The sequence below is a fragment of the Podarcis erhardii genome (assembly GCF_964252035.2).
Source record: "Podarcis erhardii genome assembly, chromosome: 13".
Lineage (NCBI taxonomy): Eukaryota > Metazoa > Chordata > Lepidosauria > Squamata > Lacertidae > Podarcis > Podarcis erhardii.
The window spans coordinates 26,339,037-26,367,016 of NC_138502.1; the positions used below are offsets into that span (position 1 = coordinate 26,339,037).

General features: G+C 41.4%; 1 protein-coding gene across 4 annotated transcripts; it reads right to left on the reverse strand.

Moving 5' to 3' along the window:
• Window positions 1-386: 386 nt before the first annotated feature.
• On the reverse strand, window positions 387-27,970 carry CDC27 (cell division cycle 27). 4 transcript variants are annotated; one of them, XM_081836985.1, is made up of 20 exons: window positions 27,592-27,970; window positions 21,737-21,812; window positions 20,271-20,418; window positions 18,740-18,865; window positions 17,411-17,508; window positions 14,172-14,326; window positions 13,850-14,061; window positions 12,339-12,453; window positions 10,877-10,992; window positions 9,921-10,020; window positions 8,350-8,557; window positions 7,761-7,930; window positions 6,962-7,114; window positions 6,483-6,691; window positions 5,288-5,405; window positions 5,047-5,175; window positions 4,062-4,136; window positions 2,915-3,099; window positions 1,979-2,061; window positions 387-1,742 (listed from the first exon to the last, which is right to left on the reverse strand). In XM_081836985.1, exons 1-20 carry the CDS (start codon window positions 27,616-27,618, stop codon window positions 1,660-1,662), a joined length of 2,586 nt encoding a protein of 861 aa, XP_081693111.1. In that variant the 5' UTR covers window positions 27,619-27,970; the 3' UTR covers window positions 387-1,659. The 4 variants fall into 4 exon arrangements, with proteins under 4 accessions (XP_081693111.1, XP_081693110.1, XP_081693113.1 ...); XM_081836984.1 differs by having other exon boundaries at window positions 7,761-7,933; XM_081836987.1 differs by lacking the exon at window positions 1,979-2,061 and having other exon boundaries at window positions 2,919-3,099; window positions 27,592-27,966.
• Window positions 27,971-27,980: the final 10 nt, after the last annotated feature.

A 27,980-nucleotide genomic window follows, 5' to 3' on the forward strand; every position in this document is an offset into this window, starting at 1 on the left:
AAAGTACAAGCAGAGCTTGCAGCAAAAAGCTGCAGTGTGGAGAATTTTGGGTTCCTACCACTTTGTTCCTCCTCAGTCTATCTCCTACCATGTGCCTAATGAGCATGTTCTGTCCTTACCGGGCTGCGGTTAGGTCATCCTTTGTTTGTTTTTTCTTAAAGCTGCTTGTTTTTTAACCTTGCAAACCTTGGGGTCCCCCCACACCTGCTAATACACCTTCTTCTTTTGTATGGACGGTGCTGCTTTGGCTACATTAAGGACCATTGCCGTCTGCCTGACTCCTGCAGGTCTGTTCAGGAATTGAGCTCATTAATTACAAATACAACAATGGCCCTCGAAAATATATGCTGAAGCCTTTAAGAGATGTGGAAACTGATCACAATACATTTCTGTGAAATTTAAACCATTTTATTGTGCATAATTTGCTCTTTAAAACTGTAAGGTTATCATACACTTTCTTGATGGTCACTGCACAAAGGCCATCCAACCTTTGTTGCAGGAGTGCTACAAAGGAGGAAAATTTTGGCTTCTTTAACACAGCCTAGCATCCTTCCTCACAGAAATAGCCTCCTGGGGTCTAAATTCCTACAAGACATCGGAAGTACTCAAACTTACAGGATTAAAAAAAAAAAACCCAAACAAAAAACATAAAGGAGACAGATAATTGCACAATATTTTTTTTGCATCTGTTCATTCAGACAACACTTTACAAAATAGTTTTGAAGGGGATACTGCCGCAAACAGGTGGGGGGTGCACCACCAGTGTAAGGTTTTGATTGGATTAAGGCTTCCATTGTCTTCTTGGCATTCTGTTGTTGTGGATATATTTCATTGCATTCTTTCAACACTGCAAATCTACACACTTATTTTCTCTAGGAGTTTACAACTGCAATAGCATTTTTATATTCCCAACTGCCAGGTGCAATTGCAAGGAGCACCCGACAAGCAACCAACATCCTGTTATGGATTTGTGTTGCCTACAAATACCGGCAAATGATGTTGTAGAAGTTAGTTTGGTAACGTTAACTCCTGGGTGGAATACTAAAGTATTTTATGGAAGTCTCTATCCTGGCAGATTGACAAATCTAAAAGCAGGGACGCTGGGCTTTATATATTCTGTAATGTGTTTGTTCACAGGAGACACTGTTGTTTTTAAGGTCATTTACATTCTCTGGCATTTAAGTTACACTCTAATAGTATTCAGAAATGTCTTTAACACATTCCAGTCCTGTACTTCCACACTTGTCTCTGAAGAACGTGGAAATGGTCTCTGCTTACTGAAGAGGAAAGAGCCAAAACTAAGACACATTTCTGGGGAAGGAGCAAGAAACTGCTTCATCAGTTACTTTCCCACATCTCTCAGCTCCCATATAGCAAATCTTTTTTTCCATGATAGGTTTCTCAACAAAAAGGAGGTTTTAAAAAAAAAGTCTTTCCTCCTCAAAGAATCATGTTTATAAAGATGAAAGAGCCAAAGAGTCAAATAATGACCCAAAAATGCATTTCCATTAATTCTGTGTCAATTAAAATCTGATGAATGATGTGCCTGGGGTGTCGGTGGAGCATGAGAATGATGCTGTTTCTGTGGCAGGAGGAGAAGGGAAGAATCCAACAGTATCAGTCAGACACACATCCAAGCTCAGAATCCACCTTCTGAGGTTAAAATTCATCACTTTCTACTGCATGGAGCTGTGTGTCATCCGCGTCAGTCATGCTGCTTGCCTGGGACTCATCTGTGCCAACTTTTGGAAGAAAAACAAAATACACAAACAAATTAAGCCATTTCTAGAATTCTTGCACATTTCACAAAGTAGGGGCAAAATCTTGTATGAACAGACCATTCTATAGCAGACCTTAAATAGTATGTTCCAATCCAATTTATGGGATATATTATATTATTTTGTACACCACATATTATGTCTTTTTTTACTTGCCAACCTGCCCTCCCCTTGCAAGGCTCAAGAGCACCATACAGTACCTCTCCATAAGCAAACTGCTCCTGCCTGAGATGTCCACAATTCAGTTTCCACACTCTCAGTCTCTATGTGGACATGGCCTGCACTACCTATAAAACTTTCAGTCAGTTTGTGATGCTAATAGCAGAAACAATTTAGCATTTAAGCCAAGCATTTAGTAGTTAGTTGTTAAAGTATTTCATATACATTATCCAGTTGAGGCCATTCATTCATTCATGCATTCATTCATTTTTACATTTACAGCCCACTTTTCCTTAAAGTAGCTCAAGACACAATGTACATAGCTCACCCTTTATTACACCCCTGTGACTTAGACTGAACAATAGTAATTGACTCCAAGGCTACCCAGTAAACTTCATGGCTGAGGGAGAATTTGAATCTGGGTCTTTCTGGTCCTAGTCCAAAACTCCATACATTACACCACAGTAAAAAAAATCAACAAAACAAAACAGAAAACTCTGAGACTGCAAACATATTCTGGAGCTGACCCAACACAGCTTATATTCATCTGTGGCCTTATGTAAAAGCTATAATTTGCACAAATACATCAATACTATGTATTTGTTTTAAATAACAGTGGCCGAGAGGAGGATGGCAGGAATAGCAAGGGTACTGTATGGAAGTAAGCAAAATGGCAGTTATGTACCAGGAATGTCAGCATGTCTGCTCCCCTTGAGACTCAAGCCTCCTCATTTGGTTTAGGCTTATTTATGCTCATTTATTTATTTTTTAAGTATTAATTTCCAATCATAAAAGCCGCAAATTGCTTAAAAAAAACACCTAAATAAAAAGTTGGAAAATGGCATTTTAGACTCCATGTTGCATGAAGTAACAGCCATGGTAAGTGCTAAGACCGCTACAATTACAACGCTTTCAAGTTATCCAAACGAGAAGCCTCTCCATTTGCCTCAAAGGGGGAAAAAAAACATCAAGAAGACCTGCCTGACTCATATGGGCAACATTCACTGATCTGCTCCTCTTGTGTTACAGGCTCTTCATCATCTGGAAGGTACCGCTTGTCAATGGCCTCTTTGATCTGGTTGTTGGCTCCTTTGGGATCCAAGTCCATTGCCCAGGAAAAGTTCATCAGTGCAAGATGGGTCTGCCCCAACTTTTTATAAACCTAGCGAAACAACAATCATCAACTCCAATGTAAGTCAATAAATTAAATGTTTGCAGCAATACATGCTTGCCTCTACCAAATGGGAATATCTAGAGCTCTACATAAATGTCAGAGTTGCTATTGGAAGGTGATTTGTCCATCCAGGCAACAATGTTCAACCTGCTCTTTATGGGGTTGAACAAGTCTGAAGTTCTGAGATATTGCAGATGCAGCTTTGTCTCCCAAGACTCAAGCTGGCCATGGAGTGCTGTCCACAACAGAACTCAAGCTGCATGCTAACTCCAACCCTTTCTGGACAGAAACAACCATCCAACTATTTTAGGGACTCCACTTTGGATTTGAGTAGGGCTTACTCCTTAGCATTTTATTTTCCTGAAGACATCTCACAAGGCAGCAGATGTTTAGGATCAGTTTTCCTTCTCCTAGATGGCCTACCTTCCAGCTGCAATAACAGCTAACTGGGATCAGGTTGGAAACAGCTTAGTTTCCTGTCCATTTATTGGCCCAATTCAAAGTGCTGGCACTTATTTTTAAATCTTTTCACAGCTTGGGGCTAGGGTACCTGAATATTTGCCTATCTCTGTGTGCAGAGATCCACATTTTGGGGCTTGCCTTTCTAGCTAAGCCAAAAATTATAGTCACCAGCCCCCGCCTAGCAAACCTCTTCACAAGCCTCTCTCTTTGTACAGTGGCAATCAAGGATTCCACATTGTTCCACAATTGCCAGGATGGTCCACTCTGCAGCTTCAAAGTTGGCAGGAAGGATAGTCACTCATCGTATTTGCCTTATGGCACCCCTGTTGTTGAAGCCTGGTGCAGCATAATCTATGAGCACAAATCTGTATAGCAAAGCTCTTCCCATAATCATCAACAATTGCCTTGCTTTTCTTTGAATCAGAAAATGCAAGGGAACCCAGCTTACAGCTGTTAATTCAAAAGGTTATTCTCAAGCTGGTTCTTACCTTTCCTATTAAGAAGTAAACAAGAGACTCTTTGGGAACAATTTGCTTCAGTTCTTCAAGTTCTTGTAAAGCATACTGAAATGACCAAAAAAGACCCCAAACCATTGAGCAGTTTTTTCTGAGAAATATGAACCATATAACAATATTAGAGTTGATACTTTTGGTCACGAAGAGTCGGACACGACTAAACAACTAAACAACAACAACCTTTGGTACAATACAAATAAATCTTTCTTCCGGCAATCCTAGTTAATTGTTTGACACATGTATTTTCTATGGGCTTAGAATTTGTAATATTATTATTTGCTAGAAAACACCAAGGCTTTTGGTTTCATGTGTACCTAGCCACCTGAAACACACCCACAAGGGACCAGGGAATGCAGGAAATTAATAGATACTGAACAGAGGGGGGAAAGACAGATCTCTCCTCCCCAAAGCGGGATGACAGAAGTATAACAAGGTTCAAGAAATAAACAGCAACCAGGGCAAGAGAGCTGATATAATTACAACAAAAAGGAAGATGGGAGAGTTTTGAGGCACATGACTGTGTGAATGTCAAAGAATTTAGTGCCAGCTTATAGATGGTCAGCATATTTTGTTTAGAAGGATTAAATAATCCAGACTAATTCAATATATCCATTCTCCCTTTCTCCCAAACTAAGAATCATATTATACCTTAAACACTTGCTAAAAGCAATATGACTGGGGAAGGAACTATTAGATAAAGGGAGATCTACTGATACTGTGGAACACAACTTGTATGAGGAGGCAATTAAATAAGAACAGAACCCAGAGCCCACGGAATTTATTAAAGAAAAAAACCCAACCAATTCATAGGAACTTGCTCCTAAATTAACATGTTTAGGATTGCCCTACAGGTGTTACGCAATGGCTGTAGAGTGTGTCCAAGCTTTCAAAGGAAACACAAAAGGTTGCTGTCCAAGAAACTCAAAAGCGCAGTTCAACCTCATTGCAAATTGCTCACCTTATACTTCTCATTTGCAAATAATACTGAGGCTCTATGGAATTTGCAGAGGGGGTTCTTGGGATCAATATTAATAGCTTTGTTCAAAGTATCCAAAGCCTTTTCAGATTTCTTCAGGGCATGCTGAACCTGAAAAAGAAATGATTTATTTATTTGTTTTAGAAGGACAGTGCTTGCTCATTGTTGGATCTGCCAATGTCTATGTTCAGGCCAGGGACAGAATGAAGCATGGTTTACTTACAACTCCAATGTGGCACAACAAGACAGAGCTCTGAGGGTTGATATGAAGTGCTTTCTGGAAATGCATTTCTGCAAGGCTGAATTTCTCCTGTTTGTAGTAAATCATTCCCAACCCATACCTAGCAATTTTAAAACAAGACTGTATTAGGCACCAAGCTTGTATATTATTAGGAAGGACACTTTCTATCGGCTGAGAGTGTAAGTACACAACATTAATTGAGTGGTTGATTTTGAGCAACACATGTAAAATGGAAAAAAATTCATAATTCTAACAGCATCTACACAAGTATGTTAATATTCTGCTTCCCTATTTTGAAGCGAAGCCTTTATATGATTGTTTCAGCACCGTCTAGTTCAAATACACTCTCCCTGTTACAATCCAAGTTAAGTTTTTCTCTCCCCACCCTTTATAAGCCTATGAACAGTGGCAGCTGCTCAGAACTGCTTTGACATGAGAAGAGTTCCATCCTATTACCAAGAATATAATATTTTGTAAGTCATTTTGTCAAATAAAATGTAGCACAGCAGCAACCCTCACATAATTGGAGAGATATGGTTATATATTTAATAGTGCAGTGGCATCTAAGGTGTATTGCACAATGCATAAGATTATGCTTCAAGCAACTGCTTGGGAGCCCCAAGGGAGGTGCAGTGCTGATACAGAGGTGTTCCCTGTTCTCTCCAACATCTCACATGGGAAATGTTTGTCAAAGCCGAACCCTTTTGAGCTTCCAAAGCTGGGTAGAGATAAAGATTGCTTGAGGATGCTCAGTTTTAAATATATATGGTGGTTTCATGCCAATTTATTATTATTATTATTATTATTATTATTATTATTATTATTGATGGTTTTATTGTTTAAGGCTTTTTACTTAAAGTTTTGAGCTTTACACATTTGAGAATGTATAACTGGGGGAGAATGGCATAATGAACTTTTCACGTGCTCCTGGCAGTGGTATGGAACCCCAACGATGCCACAGCCATTTTCATAGGCAACTATGTCAGGACAGATGCATGTCAACTGGATGCAAGTCAGGGGTAGGTAAAGTTGGAGACAAAAAGAGGGATCCCAAAGAGACTGCAAGTAGACACCTAAAGTTTTTATTATTGGGGTTATTGTAACTCATACATTTTTTGCTTCTTCATTCTCTCCTTCTCCCACTCCTGGTTTTTAACTAATTAGAAATATTTCTCACCAGGCATTATAGTGCCGAGGATTCATTCTAATTGCATTCCTAAAGCAGGCTAATGCTTTCTCAAGTTCCTCTGTCAACACAAATTCATGCCCTAAGAGAGTGTAGGCGTAGGCATAATTTGGATCAACTTGTATAGCTCTCTGAAAGAACTTGATGGCAATGTCATGTTCCCGTTGCAAACTGAAGCAATTTCCTGCCGCACACCATGCCTGGAAGAAAGAAAAGCAAAATGGTAGAAGACGTACGATAGTATTTTTCTCCCGTTTTTTGAGGAGGTGATGCAGTAATGGAAAAGACAGAGTGCAACAAGTCTGGATTTAACAGTGCTCAAGTCCATGTTTACATGGCAACACCTTTGTGGATACTTGATTTTTTAAAAATAATGTCAACCTCTCATTTGCTTTTTCCACAATCAAGAGGTGAATCAGAGACTGAAGTGTGTTTTTAAAAATGCCACAACAAAATGACCATGATGATACCTCTGGTGAATTTTTATCCATATCAGTTAAGTCTTTTGAAAGCACCGAAAGAGCCACATCTTTCTGCAAATGCCACAGTGTTGTTGAGTAGATTTCCATCCCTTCCACTCGGTAGTTTTCAATCCTTCTTACTTCAGAGAATATCCTCTCAGCCTACGAGAGAAATTAACACGTGGCATTTCAACAATGTGAATTAAAAGACTTTCTGCATGATCACATTTGGATGACAATTGTGTGTGCACAATTCATCCATATGGCTTCTCATCAGGGTTTTATTTCTTAGAATCACAGAGACCTTGGAGGTCTTTCTCAATGCAGGATGTAACCATGGCAGCATCCATTCTGCCTCGACCTCCACCTCCCAAGATATACTGTTGCAGATCTTACCTACATGTAGTTTCCCCTAATACTTAGCTGAAATTCCATCCATTAGTCCTGCCCTCTGGAGCAAAAAATAACAAATTTGATCCATCTTCTGTGTGACAACCCTTCCATACATGCACAGAAGATGCTGCCTTCTCATATGTTAATACATGATCACAAGTTTAAATCTACACCAATAGATAGAGCATATAGGCTGCCCAGCACCAGAGAAGCCCTGTTAAGCCCGCTTGGGGAATGGTATGTAGGAGAGGTCCCACGAAAGGCACTAACTATGCAGAGGCCTCCTCAAACTAGGAACTGATGTTGCATAGTTCAAAGACGAGAGAGTAATCCAAATCTATGTTAAGTGATCTTGAAAATACAGTACATTGGCAGACATGCAGCACAGAATAGAAGCATTCCACATCATGCTCACCTGCATATATTCTGCAAGCTCAAAGTAAGCTCTTCCAATATGGCACAGTACCCAGCCCGTGTTGTAGTGGTGAGAAGGCAAATGACTCAGTATATGAATTGCTTCTTTACAGTTGTAAGAACACAAGGCTAAATAACCTTTCCCCATGTCACGGAGAAGGCTCATCAAACCTTCTAGGAGAAAAATGCAATAAATACACAGGAGAACAAAGGAGGTTAAGAAAGTACAAGCCTAAAAGCCCTATAGTTTCAAAAATGGAACATATTCTCAAGAAGCCAAAATGAGAAATAGAAAATAAATAAAATGCCAGTATGTGGTGTAATGAACAAGGTGCTGACTAGGACCTAGATTCAAATCCTGACTCTGAGCCAAAGTTACACATTACAAGAAACTGCTAACTGGATTATTCTATATGTCTGCCAAAAACCTGGACATCATTCTAACTGTATCAGAAAGGGAAATGGTTTTAAATGCACTATTTTGCCATGATTCTAACTGCTTCCCCCCCTTGCTTTTGTCTTATTCTCCACCCCCAGCCTTTGGGATGGCTTAACTACTACAAATGAATTCTTAGGAACAGTCCACACACCTGCTGCTGCTTTCTGTAACGTGAATGCCTGGATTTGTGGTGTTACGGAGGCAATCTTTCCTTCTGAAATGATGGACGAATCAAGTTTGGTGATTTCCAAACTGTCATTTATGTTTGGCTGTGTGATCCCTCCTTTATTGGTTTTACACTTTGTCTTTCGGTTTGCAATTTTGGGCGGAAACTTCATTTTTAACTTTTTACTATTTTCCTACGAGAAAAGAACAAATATATTTAAGAACTCGTTACACTGTAGCCAAAACCAACAGCAAAGCATAATATTCAGGGACAGAAATCTAGATGTACTGTTTTTTCTGGAATTTGGATCACCAAACTGGAAGGAAGAAAAGGCAATCCAATCCAACCTCCTATCATATAGAAGAGCCCTCGAGTGACCTGTCTGCTATCCAGAACACAGTGTGCAAGAATGAGGGAGCAGCCATCAAGCTAAGCATCAGCACACAGGGGTTTGGAAGAAACTTTGTCGCATTTTAAGTATGATGTCTTTGGACTAGTCTGCGATTTTGTGCAGTACATATATATATTACTGAAAACAAGATACCAAAAATGACGACACATTTATATAGCAGTACAGTGGTACCTCGGGTTAAGTACTTAATTCATTCCGGAGGTCCGTTCTTAACCTGAAGCACCACTTTAGCTAATGGGGCCTCCTGCTGCCGCTGCGCCACCACTGCACGATTTCTGTTCTCATCCTGAAGCAAAGTTCTTAACCCGAGGTAATATTTCTGGGTTAGCGGAGTCTGTAACCTGAAGTCTATGTAACCTGAAGCATATGTAATCCGAGGTACCACTGTATTAACCAGGTGACCAATAGGGTCTGTGATGCCCACAACAGCTTTGCATCCAGCTTCTATTATCGTGCCTTTTGCTCTCATCTCCACTGGGGAAAGCTGCACGAAAAGGAGTATTTGAGTTCAGTTCTGCATACCAAGCAGTTCTCACCCAATAGGAGCTGCTCAACAAAGAAAAGAAATGCACGACTCTGGATAATGGTAGAAAAACCCATGAGTTTAGGAATACTGGCAGAAAGTAGAACTGTTTGCAGAACATTTGCAAGTATGGCTTGAATACATGCTTTCTAGAAGCGATCTTCCCCATTAGGGAATAAGGGTAAAAATCCAAAAGAAGAGGTTAGCCAGCTATGACTAGGGATGGAGGAACAGATGGAGCAGCAGAAAAGGCCAGGCATCTATGATCTTTATAACTGAAGAAGCAAAGTGTTCTCTGTAATGGTATTGTTTTCATAGTTTACCATGATAATCTGTTTTGCAGCAAAACCAGGCAATCTTGTAGCACCTTAAAGTCTGCCATATTTATTACGGCACATGGTTTCACGGTCTACAGTCTACTTGAAGCGGATTCTACGCCGAAATAAATTTGTTTGTATTCTAATTAGATTTGTAGCCCTCTTAAACATTTCTGCTTTTCATGTTAGCCCTTGTTAATTCCTTGTGATACTATTGCAATATACGGATTCTCCAACTGCTCTCCATCCACATATGAGATATTTGATCACCAAGGGTGATCACAGCAGCTGGAGTCCCATTTACCTTTGTTGTAGAACTATCACTAGAGAATAGGCGTGAACTTCTTCGAGGCAGCACATTAGGTGGAGCAGCAATGGTTGGGCTCAATACCTGAGGGGTTGTACTGAAGAGAGAATAAACAAAACTGCTTAGCGCGAGCGTCAACAACTCCTTGTGGAAATTAGGGCACGCATGGTATGCGCCCACCCCACTCCATTCTGATGTCTAAGTAGAAATGTGGGCAGTATGACAACACCAAAGAAAACGATGGAGAGAGAAAATTACCTAGGAACAGGAAGACAATACCAGCAAGTCTGCCAAGGCCCTAGTCTCACTACAGACTGGTTAGGCATTGTGGACCACTGATACTTGAGTGCTCTCTCTGGCAGTGTTATGGTTGGGCAGCCCCTGGTTTACTGGGGGCTCCAGGCAATAAAACAAGTTGTGACATAGCTGGGGTGCAAGCCTTATTGTGTGATCAAGTCAATATACATAGAACGAATAATTGTGCCTATAATTGGTATATAATTGGCGGTGAAGAGAGTCTACTTTGTCACCTCCATGCCATCCTCAAGTATACAACTTAGGTCCAGGATACCTGGCAGGCTGCCTCCCCTAGTACAGATCAAGCTGAGCTTTAGGATCGTCTGTGGAGACCCTGCAGGTAGTTTCATGACCAGTGAATTGTCACTTGGTGACAACGCAGAAGTGGGCCTTCTCAATTATAGGACTCACCTTCTGAAATGCCTTCCCTCAGGTACACTGTGAAGAAGAGATAAATTTTCCTGGACTCAACTTGATTTTTATTTTTATTTATGTGCAAGTTTGCTTTAAACTAGTTTTTAGGAAATGTTATTGAATGTGATACTTTTATTATTTTTTATGAAAGCTACATATATAATTTTATTCTATGAAACATAAAAAATGTTTATAAATAAATAAATAAAATCATGATCCAGGCGTAGGAAGACATTTCATACCTTGTCTGTGGGCCTGAACTCTGTGTTTGTGCAACAAGGATTGGCGTTACTTCCCGACTATTTCCGCTTTGTGAGAAGACTGATTTTGTTCCAGCTTGGCTTATTCTAGTGACAGTCTATATGTGGAAAAAACAGCACATCAGACCTATGACAGTGTTATTAAAAACCACTGGTATTGCTACTTGCAACTCATAAAGCTAAGAGGAGTTATCTGCTAAAATATCAATAAATAATAATAGTAATATCCAGTCATTATGTGATCCAGAGTACTGTATAATTAACAGAAAATGGCATGTATTTCTAAACACCAGTGGCTATCTTATCACATTGCTAGGCAAAGTCTTTCCCTTTTCCTCACACCATAGGCAGACCCAGTGCAACCCAAGAAAAACCTATTTCCACACTATATTCACAAGATCAGGGCAACTGTGCACAATCCTGTGCACTATTAATTCCAGTGAGATTTTTTTGGGTGGGGAAACTTAAATTTATCATATACATTATCTCTAAACCAGGAAACAGACAAAGCAAAGTTATTTTGAATTAATCCACCTTTTTAGGAAGACTGAAATTTGCTAACCATCTCAATACTTGTGGCCAACATTGGGGCTGAAAAATAGTCAATGAAAATACTAATGCCTGATTCAACTGTCCATTAGCTTCCACACCAGTCTATGGAGAAGCTCCCATTTTATGTAGTAGAAGCACTGGACAATGACCAGACTGGCAAATAAAGCAACTAATACATTTAACAGACATTAACAATAGGAGACAGTGGTGGTAACCATTTTATAACAACATTGCAAAAGTTCTAGTTTTAAAGACAACCCTAGAAAATAAAAGAAATATTTGCCGATGTTAGCATTCAAAGATATTGTCTGCAAAAGTTATTGTATTGGAGATGAAGCAATCAGACAGTGTCTACCACTTCTCTCTGTGGTAGAGAGTTTGCCTGCAAAATAATTGGAGACGGGGCGCCAGTTTGCAAGGGCGACGGGGGGGGGGCAGGGGGGCAATGTCACATGCATGATGCCACGCATCCCGACGTCATGTGCATGACATTAGAATGCCGGGAGAAGCCAAGGGTGGAGCCAAAGCAGCAGCTACATGGCTTCAATGGCTGGCACTGCTATTGGTGGGAAGATGCTTCAACCCTCCTTCCCCTCCACGGCAGGAGGAGGAAGAGAAGAAGCCAGCCACTGGAGCTACTCCATGCTTTGGCCCCGTGCTCTTTGGAAAGGGGGGGTAGGCCCTCACCCCCAAAATATTGGGGAGGCCCAAAAGGGCTCGGCCCCCAGGAGCTGGTGCCCCTGACTGGAGAGCAAATACACAGAAATTGAACACCCATCAAGTTGCTTTGACAAAACTAAAGTTTCCTTCTTGTGACTTTTTAGAACAATTATCCAGATTTCTATATTTCCTTGCCTTCAATCTCACATGCACACCCTTGAATGCAAGGTACCTTCTTGGAAGGGGCTCCTGGAGGTGGCACATCAATTACTGAAGAAGAATTTGTGCAGTTTTGTAAATAGGATCCATCTCCCGGGCTAGGGGTTTCTAATGGCAAGATTCCAAAGCTGAGAAAACATACAAGAGTGTTTGAAAATATGCATGATTCCTCAAAGAGAGAAGTGAGTGGGCAAGGAAGAAAGATAGAATCTTACTTTATAAACTAAGGACAAATTGCAGGGCAATGGAATTTATAAGCCCCAGTGAAAATAAGTTTCTAGACAAACAGTTTCCTCATTGTTACATACACAAGCTTGAAGACGTAAAAGCAAGAAGTTCTAGTGATCAACAATAATAAGGTATGTAAAAAGAAGCTCTAATTCTTTGAGGACAAACACACATTTTTCACATATATCCCAATACTTTCATATAATATTGCAGTATTCGTATACAGCTTGGTGGCATCAACCATGTTCAAAACAATGTGCATGTGTGGTTTTAAATAGAGGAAACTAACAAATTTAGCACCAAAACAATCACATGTGGCATGTTAGGTCAAGAGGACAACTCTCCTAAGCATACCTTCATGCAATTCATGGTCAAGCAGGAAAGCCCTATGTGCTTGGGTCTCCCATACCAACACTTCATACACTGCAACTTATTTTGTCAAATAGTGCTTCTAAATGCTCACAAGCCCCACTTCTTATATCAATTCCTGAAATGTAGCTATATTTTTCTATTACAGCAGTAACTACTAAAAAAAAAAAAAAAATGTGAATCCTTCCAAATTAACAGACTGACTGCAATCCTAAACTTAAAGCAAACTCCCCTGAACAGTGTGAGGCCTGCTTCTGAATAAACATGCACAGGACTGTTCTGATATTGCATCTTAAGCATTTGTACACTTCAGCAGAAACACATGAAAGCAGGGGAGAATATAGAAATGGATGTTTTGATTTATGCAGGCAGTGGCAGGACAAACTTTTCTGTCTCTGTCCAAGAGAATAAAAAGTGACACACATATCACTTAAAAATGGCAGCGTTTATAAATCGGTGGAATAACATTTCAAGTCTCTCCAAACATTATCCTACTGACTTGAAAGCCACCAAAAGAGTGCAAAGGGAGTTCTCAGAGAAATAGCTGAACCAGAGTTTGTCAGCAAATTCTACTCTATTAATTTAGGTCTTAATCAGACCTATAGATTTATCTACCACCTAGCAAATCTGGGAAGAATATGTAGTCACCAATTACTGCTGCTGTGAATGGTTATGGTTCTTGTACACATTTAAACTTTATATACAGATGTCACAGATCCTCTGGACCTCTAATATATCATAGCCCCTACTACAAAATATTTGGGTTTTCCTGCACTGATGTTTGTGACTATGCATCTAAAATAGTGAGCTCTAATCCATGAAAGCTTATGCCACAGTAATTTTGCTAATCTTTACAGTGTCACTGCTGTTTTTCTTATAGTCATCTTCAGTAGGCAGCCTTGAGGATACTTCAGATTCTTTCTTTACCTTGGTGTTAATGGACTCAGAGCAGCTGGTCCACCCAGAAGACTCCGGCCAGTTTTTGGTTTGTTTTGAGCCTGTTTAGTTAAGAAGGCAGTTCCCGATCCAAGAGGTACAGCATCTGGTGAAATTACAGCCGAATCAATATAAGAGATGGAGGAATCTGTGTTGGAGGAATATTTAGAGTTGGAGGACTCCAGGTTGAGTCTGTTTAATTCCTGAAATAGAAATAAAATAAAATAAAATAAGAAAAAGCAGCACGCTTTTTTTTTCAATGATCACTCTCAGTGTAAGCAATGATGGTAAAATATGGCTGATAAAAACTTACAAGCGTGTCTTGCGGCGTTTCCGTAAGAACTGTCTCTGGCTGCCTGTGGGTTATGCTGTGATTAGACACCACAGTTGTGCAGGTGTTAGGCAAGCAGCTGCTGAAGTTCTGTATAGATGTTAACTTGAATGTTTGGTCAGGGTCTGGCTTTTCACCTTTGTGAATGAAGAGAAAGGGATTTGGGGTAAGGGAAAAGGCTTCTTTTCAATGTGACACAAATGAAGAGATTAAAATGTTATGTGTTTGCCCCCCCCCACAACAGCACAGTATGGAACTGCTGTCTGAACTTATTGCTACATGGTGCTGTTAATATCCAATTGTTTAAAATGCATTTTTTAAAAAGATACCCATCAAGTATAACAATTAGAGCATGGCATACATCTTCACAAACACATCCTTAAATACTTTTCACATTATTACTGAAGACTTTGTGTTACAGGAAAGCTGGTAAAGACCTAACTGCTGATGTTACTATTTCCACCAGGGGGAAGCTATTTTACTATGCATCACTAACAATACATGTAGTGCCAAGATCCATCTAGTCCTGCGTTAATCTTTCTCCAACAGTGATCAGCCAGATGCCTGCAGGTAGAGATCTAGTCTAGGGCACTAAACCATGGGTTGGAAATATATTTTGGGCCTATGAAAGATTTTGAATTTTTAGAAAGTGCTTTGGGCAACCCTGCCCTCAGTTGCTTCTCTCCCTTCAGTTTACTCTCCAACACAGACAGATGGAGTGCACATACACACACATGTTGCTTTTCTACCACATCTGAGTAAAAGTCAGGATCCAGCAGAATTGAATAGGCCTTATTTTGCAAGCCATCAGATTAGAATTTACATTGGTAGACTGTGTGGTAAAAATTACCGATACACTACTTCCCAGCACCAAAAAGGCATTTGAAGGCATGGATCTTCATGACTTTTTACAAAGTGTAAGACCATACAAAATTTCCAGTGTTTGCCTCCAAGTTACCATTCCATTCACAGATAATATTTTTCCTATCCTTCCAAGCAGGTCTCATTAACTAATGCCTCCAGGAAGATCACAAGTGGACAAGGTAGGAATGGCAATCACCTGTTGTTGGTTCCTAGTATTATGTGCAATGAAATGGATTTTCTCCAAAATGCAGACGTTTCATTTTGCTACTATGACTAATAAGTATTGACAAGTCTATCCTCCAAGCAATATCCTAGCAGGAGTTGTGCAGTTTGGAAGCATCATGATCTACTTAGTTTTGTTAAATGTACAGTCTAACACCAATGTATACCTTTCATATTGGGCCCTTTTATATAAATTATACATATTCCATAAAAATGAAATAACCAACCTAAACAGGTTGGTTATTGACTTTAAAAGTTTTCATCTTGCATTTTTAACACTAATCTGTCCAGACGAGAAGATGTCTAGCTTTCCCAACATGTTATGCTAGTGGTAGCAGCAGCACTGCTTTAAGTCTTTCTTTGCATTTGAAGCAGAGGCAGAAGAAGATAATGCATATATCTGCTTTTGTTTGTAAATGGCACAGATGGAAATGATGTACAGGACTTCAACCCATGGAGTTTCCAGAGGGCCAGTATAGTTTGCATCCAGCCCAGACACTCCACAACATTACATGTCATGTTAACGTCTTCCAGGTTTTCCCCACACTCCTTTACACAACAGCAACACACTACAACTGTTTTAAGAAGACCAAGATTACCATGCATCACAGGAACTCAAGAGCAGGCTGCAGCAACTGCCCTCTTCCACAACCCTATCAGTATTGGCAAGGGTGACTTATGGCCCACATCTTACACACCATGAACACAAATGACTGGCAATCCATAACAAGATATTCCTAAATTAGGGCTGGCATACGTCCAGATCTTCCTGGACATTACTGGGATTTCGAAGGCGGAATTGACGTCTGGGGGGAAACGCTGAAGAAACGCGGGGTTTTTTTTGTAAAAATAATTTTAAATGGGGGGGTCCCCTAAAAAAGCTGAACAACTTTTGGGGTGTCCTGGTTTTTACTTTTTGAAATATGGCAACCCTATCCTAAGTAGGCATAAACCTGAATGTTTGAGTCAGAAACTTGCAGGAGGCATGCTGTGATAGCACACTCAATCAAAGAACAGCTCTGATGCAAGCTCAAGACAAATGTGAGACAACTCTTCCTGGCAGAAGCAAAGATTGAGAGGGCATCAAGTAAGAAGGAACCAAATGCATTCCGTGGGTTGCCTCCAGCCTGCAAATGCCACAAAACTCTCACCTTTCCGTCTGAAACATAGGCATGCATGCCCCTAGTATAAAAAACCAACGGAGGGGCCAAACAGCTGCACAGTACCAGCTTAGCCCTGGTACTGCCAATGAGGCTGTTATACCCTGCTTGTGGCCCTGCCCCTTTTGCACCTGTCACAACAAAACTACCGCTTCAAGTCACTTCATGGTGAGATTGGCTCCAGGCAATGGGAAACAACTCAGGGGGGTTGAAGAACTCTTAAAAGATCAGCTGAAAACCTGGAACACAACATTTCTGTTTTGTTTTAAAGAGTCATATGCTGATAAAGTGGCAACATGGGGAAAGTCAAGTTTATGGGAAAAGGAAGATGAGATAGCATGAATTCTCAGGCTCCAGAGAAACCAGATACTTTGTCACTTTTCCAGAACAGGAAACCAACTGTGTGCTACCAAAACAGATTCCACAGTCTGGTTGGCAGGCACAGCAGCTGCCCGGTTTCACTTCATATGATATATTTCATTTTAGTGTTTGTGAGGATCTGGTTCTATTTACTTATCTATCCGCCAGTCCCTTGAGATGGGATACAATGAAACACCAAGTTAAAAAAAATATTCAGATTGCACAACTGGCTTCACCGCTGGAAATAAACCAGAAAGAACCCTGAAAGGCATGGATTAGACACTGGGATTTGAAATATACATACTCCATGCTTGTGTGGAATACATTAACAAAAACAATGAAGCCATTTCTGAGGAGAGAGGAGGAAAAGCAACCAGAAGTATCCAGTCCCATTCTTGCTCAATCCCAGGTTCAACGGTAATCGCCAAGGAAAAGGTTTTTGTAAAAGTGTTTTCCACATCATATGCTGCTGCCATAAGAGAATTCAATTGTTCAGTAGACCTGGATGAAATCAGTGAGATGTCTCCTTATACCCTCCCTCCAACTCAAATCATGAATTCCAAAGGATGGTAAAGAACCCATCTATTCCCAGGAAAGGAGTTAAGCAAAACCTACCTATTTCACATAGTGATTCAAAAGGGGACCAGAGGAAAGGATTTAAACTAAGGCTCTTTTGGTAACATTCAGATCCTTTGGCAAGCCGATCTGTCTTGCTGTTAAGAGAGAAAGAGGGAGGGGGAAACAATGAGGAGAGATTCTGCAGGAAAATGAGAACAACGAGCTATTTCTATAGCTTGCATAAATAATCACAGAAATATCTCCTGCAATCAGCTACCATTATTTTGTTAGGTGGCATGGAAATGGGGGCATTTGTATTTTTCCAAATTGAGCAACCTGAGCATCTCCCATACACCATATGTAAACTGTACATTTCTACATGGCTTCAGTAAAAAACAACAGGAAAACCGGTTTTTGTTGTTGTTGAAGAATGGTACTGCTCAAACTGCTTCACATCCATTCTGGAAGAGAATTTCTTACTTCAAAATGAGCAGGAAGCCCAAGGGAAGACATCTTTATCAATCCTTGTACTTTAGCACCAGGGACCAGCAAGGGTCCAGAAATATTCTATCCAGTGATGAGTACATGGTAGCTACTCTCTGAACTTGCACTGGACTCTGGGGGCATTTAGAAGCTTTCCAAATACCTCCAAACCAGATTGCAAGATCACAGACTACACCTTTCCCTAGGCTCTGCAAGAGGACAGTAGCACGCTCTGACCTCCTGGTTGGCTCTCAGTGCAGCCGCCAAAAAGCAAGCCTTCTTACTGCTTCAAATGCCTCTGAAGCTCAGAGGGATGTCAAGGATGAGATTTTGTCCCTTCTCGAAGTTGGGGGAAGGGAATGTTCAAAAGCAATAATAAATCTTTTCTAGCTATTTGTGAGCCCAAAACATATTGAAATGCAGGACAACAATGCAGCAGAGTAAAACTTGCAACTCTTCCTAAGGTCTTTGTGCAAGACTGCTCCTGTATTTTGAAGTATTGACAGTCTTTAAAAGCTGGGAATGTGTTCATCCCGTAGGACATGATAGTTCTTAGGATGTGTATTCTAAGGAGTAGCAAAGTTCTGCAATAAGACAAAAAAAAATTCTAAACTAAATATAGAGCTGCCTTATAAAATCAGGCCACAGGCCCATCTAACAGACTGGTCCTTTCCCGCATAAGTAGATCTGCTCAAGAATAATTATATCAGCCTGTAGCTTTACATCACAAATGAAGGTGTTGATTCAGAAGTAATTTTTATTCTGCTTTTTGCTAGGGAAATTTGTATGTCTCCAAACTGAGGGCTAAGAACTGCGCACCTACAAGCAGCAGTGCAAAAACGTTTTGAGAAAAGGAGGAATCTAGGGGAGATAGCTTGTCCCTAAAAAAAAGAAAAGTCATACCAGTATACATGCCCCAGGAGCGAAAGCATGAAGCATGCAGAGTCACCAAACTCTGTCACAATGTCATCGTGGCTTTTCTGTTTGTTGAACACACCACCAGACAAGATCTGTTCTCCTTCTGCAAGTCTGTTTAAAGATAATAAGGTAATAAAAATTACAGAAGCATTGATGGTGTAGCCCAAACCAGTTCACAGCTCTGCCACAGACAAGGTGGGTGCTCTCAGATACACAACTCCTTCACATGGTTTTTGTGAGTATAAACGCTTCAGATTATTTAAACATTCCACTCCACCTCCAACAATCTATCTTGCTTATCTAGCTCTAACATGATCTAGAAACAGAAGCCATTCTAGGCAGTGCATCTCTACATGTTGGACCCACAAAAATGTGCACCCTATCAGTGGCACTGCTGCTAATAATGCACAGGGCAATCAGGATGTCTGTGTGGAAGCAAGCATCCCTGCTTTCAGGGACAAAATCAGCAATATGAATGGATCACTTACGGCATATCTGCCAGCACCAATTGGTTATGGATAAATCTGCCTTCTTTTTTTGAAAAACGAAACAAAAACATCGTTAATATTAACTTGATTTTGTCTGGTTTGGATGACAGAACATCCTGCAGTTAATTCAAAATTCCGGGTATAGGGCGATATATAAATTCAATGAAGAAATAAAAACAAAAACAAAAACTGGATGTGAAACCATCTGAAACCATGTGACCACACCAGAAAAAAAGGGGGGAGCACGCAAGTGCAAGGCCTGTGGCTGCTCTCTCCCATTATGCTAAACCATGATGGTTTAGCTGGGCATCCAAACCAGGCCAATTTCTTTTGCACTGCTATGGGCAATGTAATGGTAGAGGTAAGCATAAAATCTTTGTCTCTGGCTCTTGCATGCTGTTTTCCTACTGGCCTCTCCTTTCTTCAACTTCATTGATATTTCCCATGCCTCCTCCTGTCCCCTGCTCTCTTCCTATCCTGCTCCCTTCGCTCAAAACACCCTGTCTCTAGATTCTCTGTTCTTTAAATTCCATACCACCTGGCTCTCCTGCCATTTGGCTCCCCATACTTCAGTAACCAAACACTTTCTTCATTAAATCTATGGTTTGTCAAAACTGTGTGGCTAACATATTCATCTTTAGAAAATCCATGATATCACAACAGCTCAGTGAGAGAAATTTGCTGATGACAGGCATCAAACAATTATCAGTTTCATAGGACTGTTAAGTGCCCCCAGATGCTTAACACTTACAGCTCATCTAATTTAGCATTTTAAAAGTCCTAGCTGGACACTTGTATAAAATTTCATTCTTGATCTAGGAAGAAATTTCTATATTTTTTCACCATTTCCTTTACAAGACCTTCAGCATGTTTAGTGATTTCTAGCACACTGGTCACATCTGAAAGTGAAAATGAATTTCATTATGCTATTATCCCAAGATCTGATGGGACAATAAATGGCATCGGACTCTCTTAAAAACATTAACTATAACTTCCAGCAGCACCAACAAACCAATAAGACAACTTACTTGCTGAGGTCAACACAGCACTTGGCAAGCAAATATTTACACTGTGGGGTGGTACAACTGTGTCCTTTAAGAAGCCTGTATGCCTTGTATGCTTTTCCTGAGCGATAGTAACAGGTTGCCAATAGGAACAGGGCATCTTCTGAGTGCACTGAAAAAACGGGTGGGGTGGAGAACATTAAGATCCATCATTTAAACCTCTGAGTGCAAACAGTTTATGTATCTATTCCTGGCCATAAAAATATGAATTCCAATGTCAAAGAGAACTGAAGGATTAGTAACATCAATTATAATCTTTTACTAGCTAGTTAGTGCATAGAATCTCTATGCATCCACATCTTATGAGGGACAATAAGATCTGCTGTATAACAGACAACCACTGATGTACTTCAGAATATTCAAGGTTAAGAGGTGTGCGGTGATTACAACCAATGGAATAAGTTTTTAAAACATATTCCAGGTACCCATAGACTCAACCCCTTTAACCCGGTGCTATTAGTATTGGTCTCAAAAGCCCCCCCTGCCACATGTGGCCATGCCCCTTTTCAAAAGGAGCAGATACAAAATATTTTAATAAAATAAAGAAAGATATCCCTAAAGTTGTCATTTGGAATTAAGGAGCAATACTTTCTTCCAAACAGAAGGCAGAGCTCCCAAATAAACTAGAATCCTGACACACCTTTTAAAAATAAAAATTAAGCAATGTCTCCACCTTCCCTGATAGCAGTCTTAAAATATAGTTCAATTTTTAAAGAAACGCATATTTCATTTTTTTATTTAACCATTTAAGCATATTGTAAGACATACATACCACTAGCCAACTTTTTGTTGACACTCTGCACCTAACCATACCTGCTTATTTACAATACAGTCATACCTCGGGTTAAATATGCTTCAGGTTGAGCGTTTTCAGGTTACGCTCTGTGGAACGTAACGGAACGTGTTACTTCCGGGTTTCGCTGCTCGCACACGTGCAGAGGCTCAAAATAATGTCATGTGCGTGTGCGGAAGGGAAGTGGCGAATCACGACCCACGCACACGCAGACGCGGGTTGTGTTCGCTTCAAGATGTGAACAGGGCTCCAGAACGGATCCCGTTCGCATCCAGAGGTACCACTGTACAGGTGTACCTTGGAAGTCGAACGGAATCCATGCCAGAAGTCCGTTTGACTTCCAAAATGTTCAGAAACCCAAGCACGGCTTCTGATTGGCTGCAGGAAACTTCTGTAGCCAATCGGAAGCCACGGAAGCCTCATTGGACATTCTGGTTCCAAAGAATGTTTGCAAACCAGAACACTCATTTCCAGGTTTGTGGCGTTTGGGAGACAAAATGTCTGAGTACCAAGGTGTTCGGGATCCAAGGTACGACTGTAGCCTATAGCCTAATGAACAATGCAGAAATTGAAGCTTTTCAAAATACACAGATAAATTCACAAAAAGTGCAGACCAGTAACCACAGCGGATGCATACCTTCTGCATACAATCTCTCTGCCAGGAACACGGCATCCCGGTAAGCATAGTGGTTAAGTGCCTGCCATATAGCGGCCTGTATGAAAAGGGTGGGGAGGAGGGAGAGAGAAAGGAAGATTAGCACTATAAACCAATACTAAATGCACAGAAAAACAAAACGAAAAAATAAACACTTTTCTATCTATCTTGTATCTCTTCCCTTGCTGATTATTGTCCTTCCTGTTCCCAAATATTCATTATTTCACAATATATTATGCTACAACCCTGAACAGCATTTTATCTGGGAATATTTCTACTCCTCTGTCAGTGTCGACTAGAAGGGCCTACACTTCATTTCACAAGTGTGTCCAATCAATTACCCTCAACAAACCTATTTCCACCATTATAACACATTACAAAAATCAAGAACACCACATACATTTATTAACTACGTATAAAGTGTTTGTTGGAAAATTCACTTTGTCAGGGATTGAAAGACCACATAGGACACACAGCAGGTAGGCAGGTGTTTCAGCCACATATATTCACATTACCCCCTTTGCTATTATGGTTACTTGATTTTCTTCTCCTTTTAAAGAAAGTGCGATAAAAGACTACTTTGGGGGTATTTTGCAAGAACGACCAGATTTTGTAATCTATGCATAAACTAAAAATTCTAAATTCACTAGCATAAAACATGAAGTTGTGCCTCCTACACTAGAGTATCACAAGAAACTGCAAGTGTGGCTACAGCTGGAAGACAACAAATGTTAACATTTTCTCTAAATACCCAAGAAAAAAATAAAATAAGGCAGAACAGGACTTAGCATACCAATTCCAAGAAGGGTTATAGAAGTACAGCTAAGAGCTACCAATAGTACTGTCCAAGTACTGGATGGTCCAAAGTAACATGAAAAGAAAGCCAAACATTTCAAGAATAATGCAGCTGAAATCACAAGAAAACTTAAAGGTTCTTTTAGCGTGTGCAGTTGAAATGAAACACAAAGTTGATTTGGCTGACATGCTCTCCTCCTGTCCTTGAGGCAAATGTTAACCAAAAAGAAAATGGGGGGGGGGGGATGAAAAGGAAGGGGAGGGGAGCACAGACAAATAAGATCACAGTATGTTTTATGATCCAGGGATAAAGATCATATCAGATCAACTCAGATCTTTAGGCAAAAAATAGGGCACAAATGTGTTAAGATATTTGTACCCCACATTCCCACTTTTAAAATGGAGGCGCTCAAAGTAGTATACATGACAAATCAATAAAAGCAATAAATTTATTGCATTATACAAGAAATACTAACAAGTACATAATACTTTTTAAACCAGCAATTCAAGAAATAAAGCTAACAGTAAAAAAACAGCCAAGAATAGAACAAGGAGAATTTTACGTGCATAATTAAAAGTTTGCCCGAAAAGAAACTCAGTGATGGAACACTGGCAAAGCTATAGCAAATGAACCTGCCAGGCCATGGAGTTTCACATTCTGAATAAATAGCCTTCCCTCATATCCTCACTAATAATACTCTCAGAAGGTTAAGGGATGTGCAAGAAGGCCTCACAACATGATCTAAAAGGATGGGCACATCAGTAACGGTGGAGGACATCCTTTAGATATTGTACAGGCAGCAACCGTTTTAGCATGTCCGATACGTGCACAATTGTACCAAGCCCGGAAGTGCCCTGAAAAGTCACAAAAACATCACAAAAGGGGGCGGAACGGGGTGGCCTTCCATGGCCCCACAGATGTGTGCAGGGGTCCAGAAGATAATCCCTGCGCAAACCGTTCGCTGCCTATGTCCTAAGTCCTCAAGAGCTTTAAAAATCATGCCTAGCACCATGAATTGCACCACAAAATAGACTAGTAGCTAGTGCTGTAGATATAACAGTGTGACATGTTCCTGAATTCTGGCACCAGTCAGAAGTCCTAAAGCAACTTTTCCACTAGCTTGTTTCCAAACAGTCTTCAAGGGCAGTTCCGAGTACAGTAATTCAGTGTAAGACATGATGTGACTATGAGCAGGTCCACTCTGGTGCAGTTGGCAGACCAGCTGAAGCTGAGCAATTGTGTTCCTCACCACAGATACCTCCTAGGCATCCTAAAGCAAGGCTCAGCTTTGTAGCAGTGCAAATCTGATTTGTTAAGGAGCATGCAAGTTCTTTGAGAACTAGGGATGTAAGGAGGAAGCAATTTCTGTCCCATCCTGTGCTCACCACAAACAGCACTGATTCTATTCCACTACAGTTCAACTTGCATTAAAACCTATATTATTGATCTCACTATCTGCTGCGGCCAAAACTAACATACTTAATTATGTACTTAGTTTCAATGCATTTCAATGGAAGGAAAACATCAATAAACAATGTAGGAAACAATTATTTATTTATAGAACATTTGCAGATTTGCATGACTTCCATCCTTCACCCCAGATGAGCATGCAAATTGACGCAATTTCTACTCCCATTTTGAGTTTCCAACATAATTTTTCAATGTCCCTATCCAGAGCACACTGACACTCACTGGTTCAGTTGGAAAACTAATCAAGAGCACTTCTGACTTGTCTAGATTGTGTTTAAACTTTTTTGTCCACATGCAACCCATCACTGACCTCAGACAACAATTCAGGACCTCCCCAGCCCTGTAGGTGAGATCATACAGAGTTGTGCATCATTCACATATTACTAATGATAACCAACACCAAACACAAATAATTTCTGAGAAGTTTCATGCTGATACTAAATAGCAAATGGAACATGATGGAATACTGTGGGACACCATAGGCCCCAAACCAAGTCACTGAACAGATGCCCCCACTTCACTATCTTCTGTAATCTGCCCCCTGGGAAGGACCAGACCCACTGTAATATGTGCCCCTATAACCCACCCCAGCAAAGTGACCCTGGTCAATGGCATCAAAAGACAATCATCCAGCAGACCCAAAACAGATGCACTGCCCTTGTCTAGTTAAGAAACACAAGAAGCTGTCTTATAATTGGTTCATCTAGCTCAGTTTCGTCTACACTAACTGGCAGAGGCTGTCCAGGATTTCTGACAGGGCTGTTTCCCAGGCCTACCTGAAGAAGCGATGAGCTGAACCTAGCACTGTGCAGATGTACTATCACTGAGCTACAATCATCCATCAAAGCTATCAAACCCATTTACGTTCCAAAACCAGGATGGAACCCACAACAAAATGGATCAAGATAATTAGTCTCCTTCAGCAAATCTTCAAGGTAGGCCACCAAAACATACTCAAACATCTTACTAAAGAATGGAAAGTGGACATTGCCCTGTAATTGGCCAACACAATGAAATCTAGAGTGGGCTTCTTTAGCAGAAAATGTACTACACTTTCTAAGCTATATGACGTAGCTTCCTTCCCGCCTCCTGCTCACTAACTCAGCCAATCCTCCTTGGATGCCAAGATGTGCAAAGGTCATGTGATCAACTGAACACTCCCAAGAATCCTGTACACATTCCATAACGAAATAACAAACAGTTGCCAGAAATACAGCAAGTGGATCTATCAATGAGTTCAAATTTGACTCGACAATCATTGCATTGCCATTGGCTCCTCAGAAAAACAAAAAGTCAACCTGGCTGTTCGATGAGAGAAAGGACACTCAGAAACAACTGTGTCAATGGAAAAGCATTTCCCCATTCCAGAGGTCAACCAGAGTCTCAGCAAGGCTGTCCATCAAAATCCTCTTGTAAAGAACAGATTGGCAAAGGCTGACTCTCATACCTTTCAAGCAACTGCCTATGCCCTGCAGTATGACAGCCACAGTGGTATGCACACTTTAAGTTAGACTGAATGCTTACTTGGGCGCATTGCTAAATACATGCTTGGCAGCTGCCCACAATTCTCAGTGGAGACCTGAAAAAAATATGAGCACAAGCATCTTTGGCATAACCTTTTCCTTTGGCATAACTTTTGGAGGTCAGAGTGAAAGAAGTGAGACAAGAGGACATTTCTAAGATTTTCCATCTTAACAGGAATGCATGGTTTTACCTTGCTCAGCTCTACATAATAAATAATCAGAGAGTCATTTTACGTCAGCTTTGAAGGTGCTTTCACCTTGCCATTCAGAAAAGATGGCACTGAATTATAAATAATTAAATAAGGAAGAGTACAGAGTAAATAAGGAGACCGTGCAACAAAATAGAGAAAATGCATTACATGGAATATGTGCACATGGTATCAAATGATTCCATGGAGTTAGAATATTTGTGGGGCTGAAGGGAAGAAAACCCTATAGGATTAAAAGAACTGTTGTAATAAAGAAGGGGAAGGCAGAGTACAGTCATACCTCATGTTACGTCCGTTTCATGTTCCGTTCTTTCAGGCTACGTCCCATGGCGACCCGGAAGTACCGGAAAGGGTTACTTCCGGGTTTCGCCACTCGCGCATGCACAGACGCGCAAAATGACGGCACGCGTATAAGCAGCAAATCACAACCCCCGCGTGCACAGAGAAGCCGCTGCAGGTTGCGTTCTTTTCATGTTGTAAATGGGCCTCCGGAAAGGATCCCGTTCACAACCAGAGGTACCACTGTACACTGAAGATTTTAAAAATCCCAGCTGCCTAGTCAGCTAGGCTTCTAACATTTTGATGACACGCCCTAATGCCTGCAGATTGGTCCGACTCCATCCAGATATGTCAACTGAAGATCTCATCAAGGCTTCTGGAATCATGAAATATTGTTCTGATCTGGCCCTAGTCAGTTTTCTTTCTGCAATGGAGGAGCTGAAAACATGTGGATGTCTTTAGATAATTGGAGAATGTTATGCTCCATATAGGCAGGACCTCCTCAACACAACCCCAGCTCAACAAGAGCTCTTCCAGGTAGTGTTTTCTGGAGGGAGAAATCAGTGTATGTTAACATTCTGATTGTCAAAGATGACAGGGTAGGGGAGAACAGGAGGAGATCTAAGCATGGAATACAAGTGTGTAAGAGAAGAGTCTTCATGGGAAAAGTGAAGAGAATAAATAGTTATATGAAGCAGAAGGAAAGAATATCTGGGAAGAGCACCTCGTTTGTGTGCAAAAGGTCCCAGGTTCAATTCCCTGCATTTCCAGGCAGAACTGGGAAAGACCTTGGCCTAAAATCCTGGAGAGCTGCTGCCAACAGGCAACACTGTATAACCCAATGGTCTGACTTGGTAGGAGGCAGCTTCCAGATCCCCAATGCTCAGCTCCCTTGAAGGAAGACCACTGGGCGTCCCATGTATATGCATGATATTCGTATGACTTATTGCAGTATATGTTCTAACGAGAGAAAGGGCGACTGATTGAACAGGGGTCCTTACTGGGAAGATGAAGTGGTGGGGGGGCGGGGAGAAGAGAGACTGAAGAGGGCTGAGAAGAGGGGATCTCTCTTAGGAAGGAGCAGTCAGCTAAGAATGCTGGGGGGGGGGCGAATCAGTGGTAATTCTTGGGGTAGGTGGGAATGCAGAGAAGGTGGCTGGTGGGAGATTTAAGGATCTGGAAGGAAATGGGGTTTATCTAAAAACAACACCACATGGCACGTTCCAGGGAAAGGAGGGGGGGGGGGAGGAGAATGACAAAATTCGGGGGTGAGACGCGTGAACAAGTGTGTGTGCGCGACACCCAGGGGGGGGGGACGTTAAGGAGAGTGAAATTTTAAAAGGAGAAACCCCTCCCCCCGCTCCCAGCAGAAAGGGGTTTTTTGTTTGCTTGTTTGCATTGCTTGATTTTTTTTGGTTTTGCAAAGGGAGCCCTTGCCCTGTCAGGGCAGAAAGGAGAGCGGGCAGGAACCCAACTGCTCCCCTTCCGTCCCCTCCCACCCGGCCTTCCTTCCTTCCCCCGCTCCCCCATATACAGGCCCATCGCCACCGGGGTCCTTACCTGGACGGGTTCTTGCAGCACAGTCATCCTGCCCCGGCTCCCCCCTCAGGGACAGGCCCCGGATGAGGGAGGTGGGGAGAGGGCGCCCCCTCTCTCCTCTCCTCTCCCCCTCCTCCTCCTTCCTCCTGACAGACTCCGCCTCAGTGGGTGACGCGGCGGCGGCGGCGGCCCGGACCCCGTCTCATTTAAACTGGTAGCGACCGTTAACCGGGCCGTGGAGGAGGGAAGCGAAAGGAAGGGAAGGCCCCGGCCCGTCAGGAGCCGAGTCTTCCCGAGCGGCAGGCGGAAACACCCGACGGCGTGGACCTCTTCCTCTCTTTCTCGAGCGGCGACGGAGAACGGCCCGAGCGGACCCGAAGGCCTGGAGCTCTCTCCGCTTCTTCCCGAGC

Excerpts from the sequence above, each read along its gene's own strand:
- CDC27 (XM_081836984.1), bottom strand. The coding sequence starts at position 27,618 with ATGACTGTGCTGCAAGAACCCGTCCAG. Across the intron at positions 12,454-13,849 it reads CTGAGTCCATTAACACCAAG|CTTTGGAATCTTGCCATTAG; the intron begins GTAAAGAAAGAA and ends ATGTTTTCTCAG. Across the intron at positions 7,934-8,349 it reads GTTACAGAAAGCAGCAGCAG|AAGGTTTGATGAGCCTTCTC; the intron begins GTGTGTGGACTG and ends TTTTTCTCCTAG.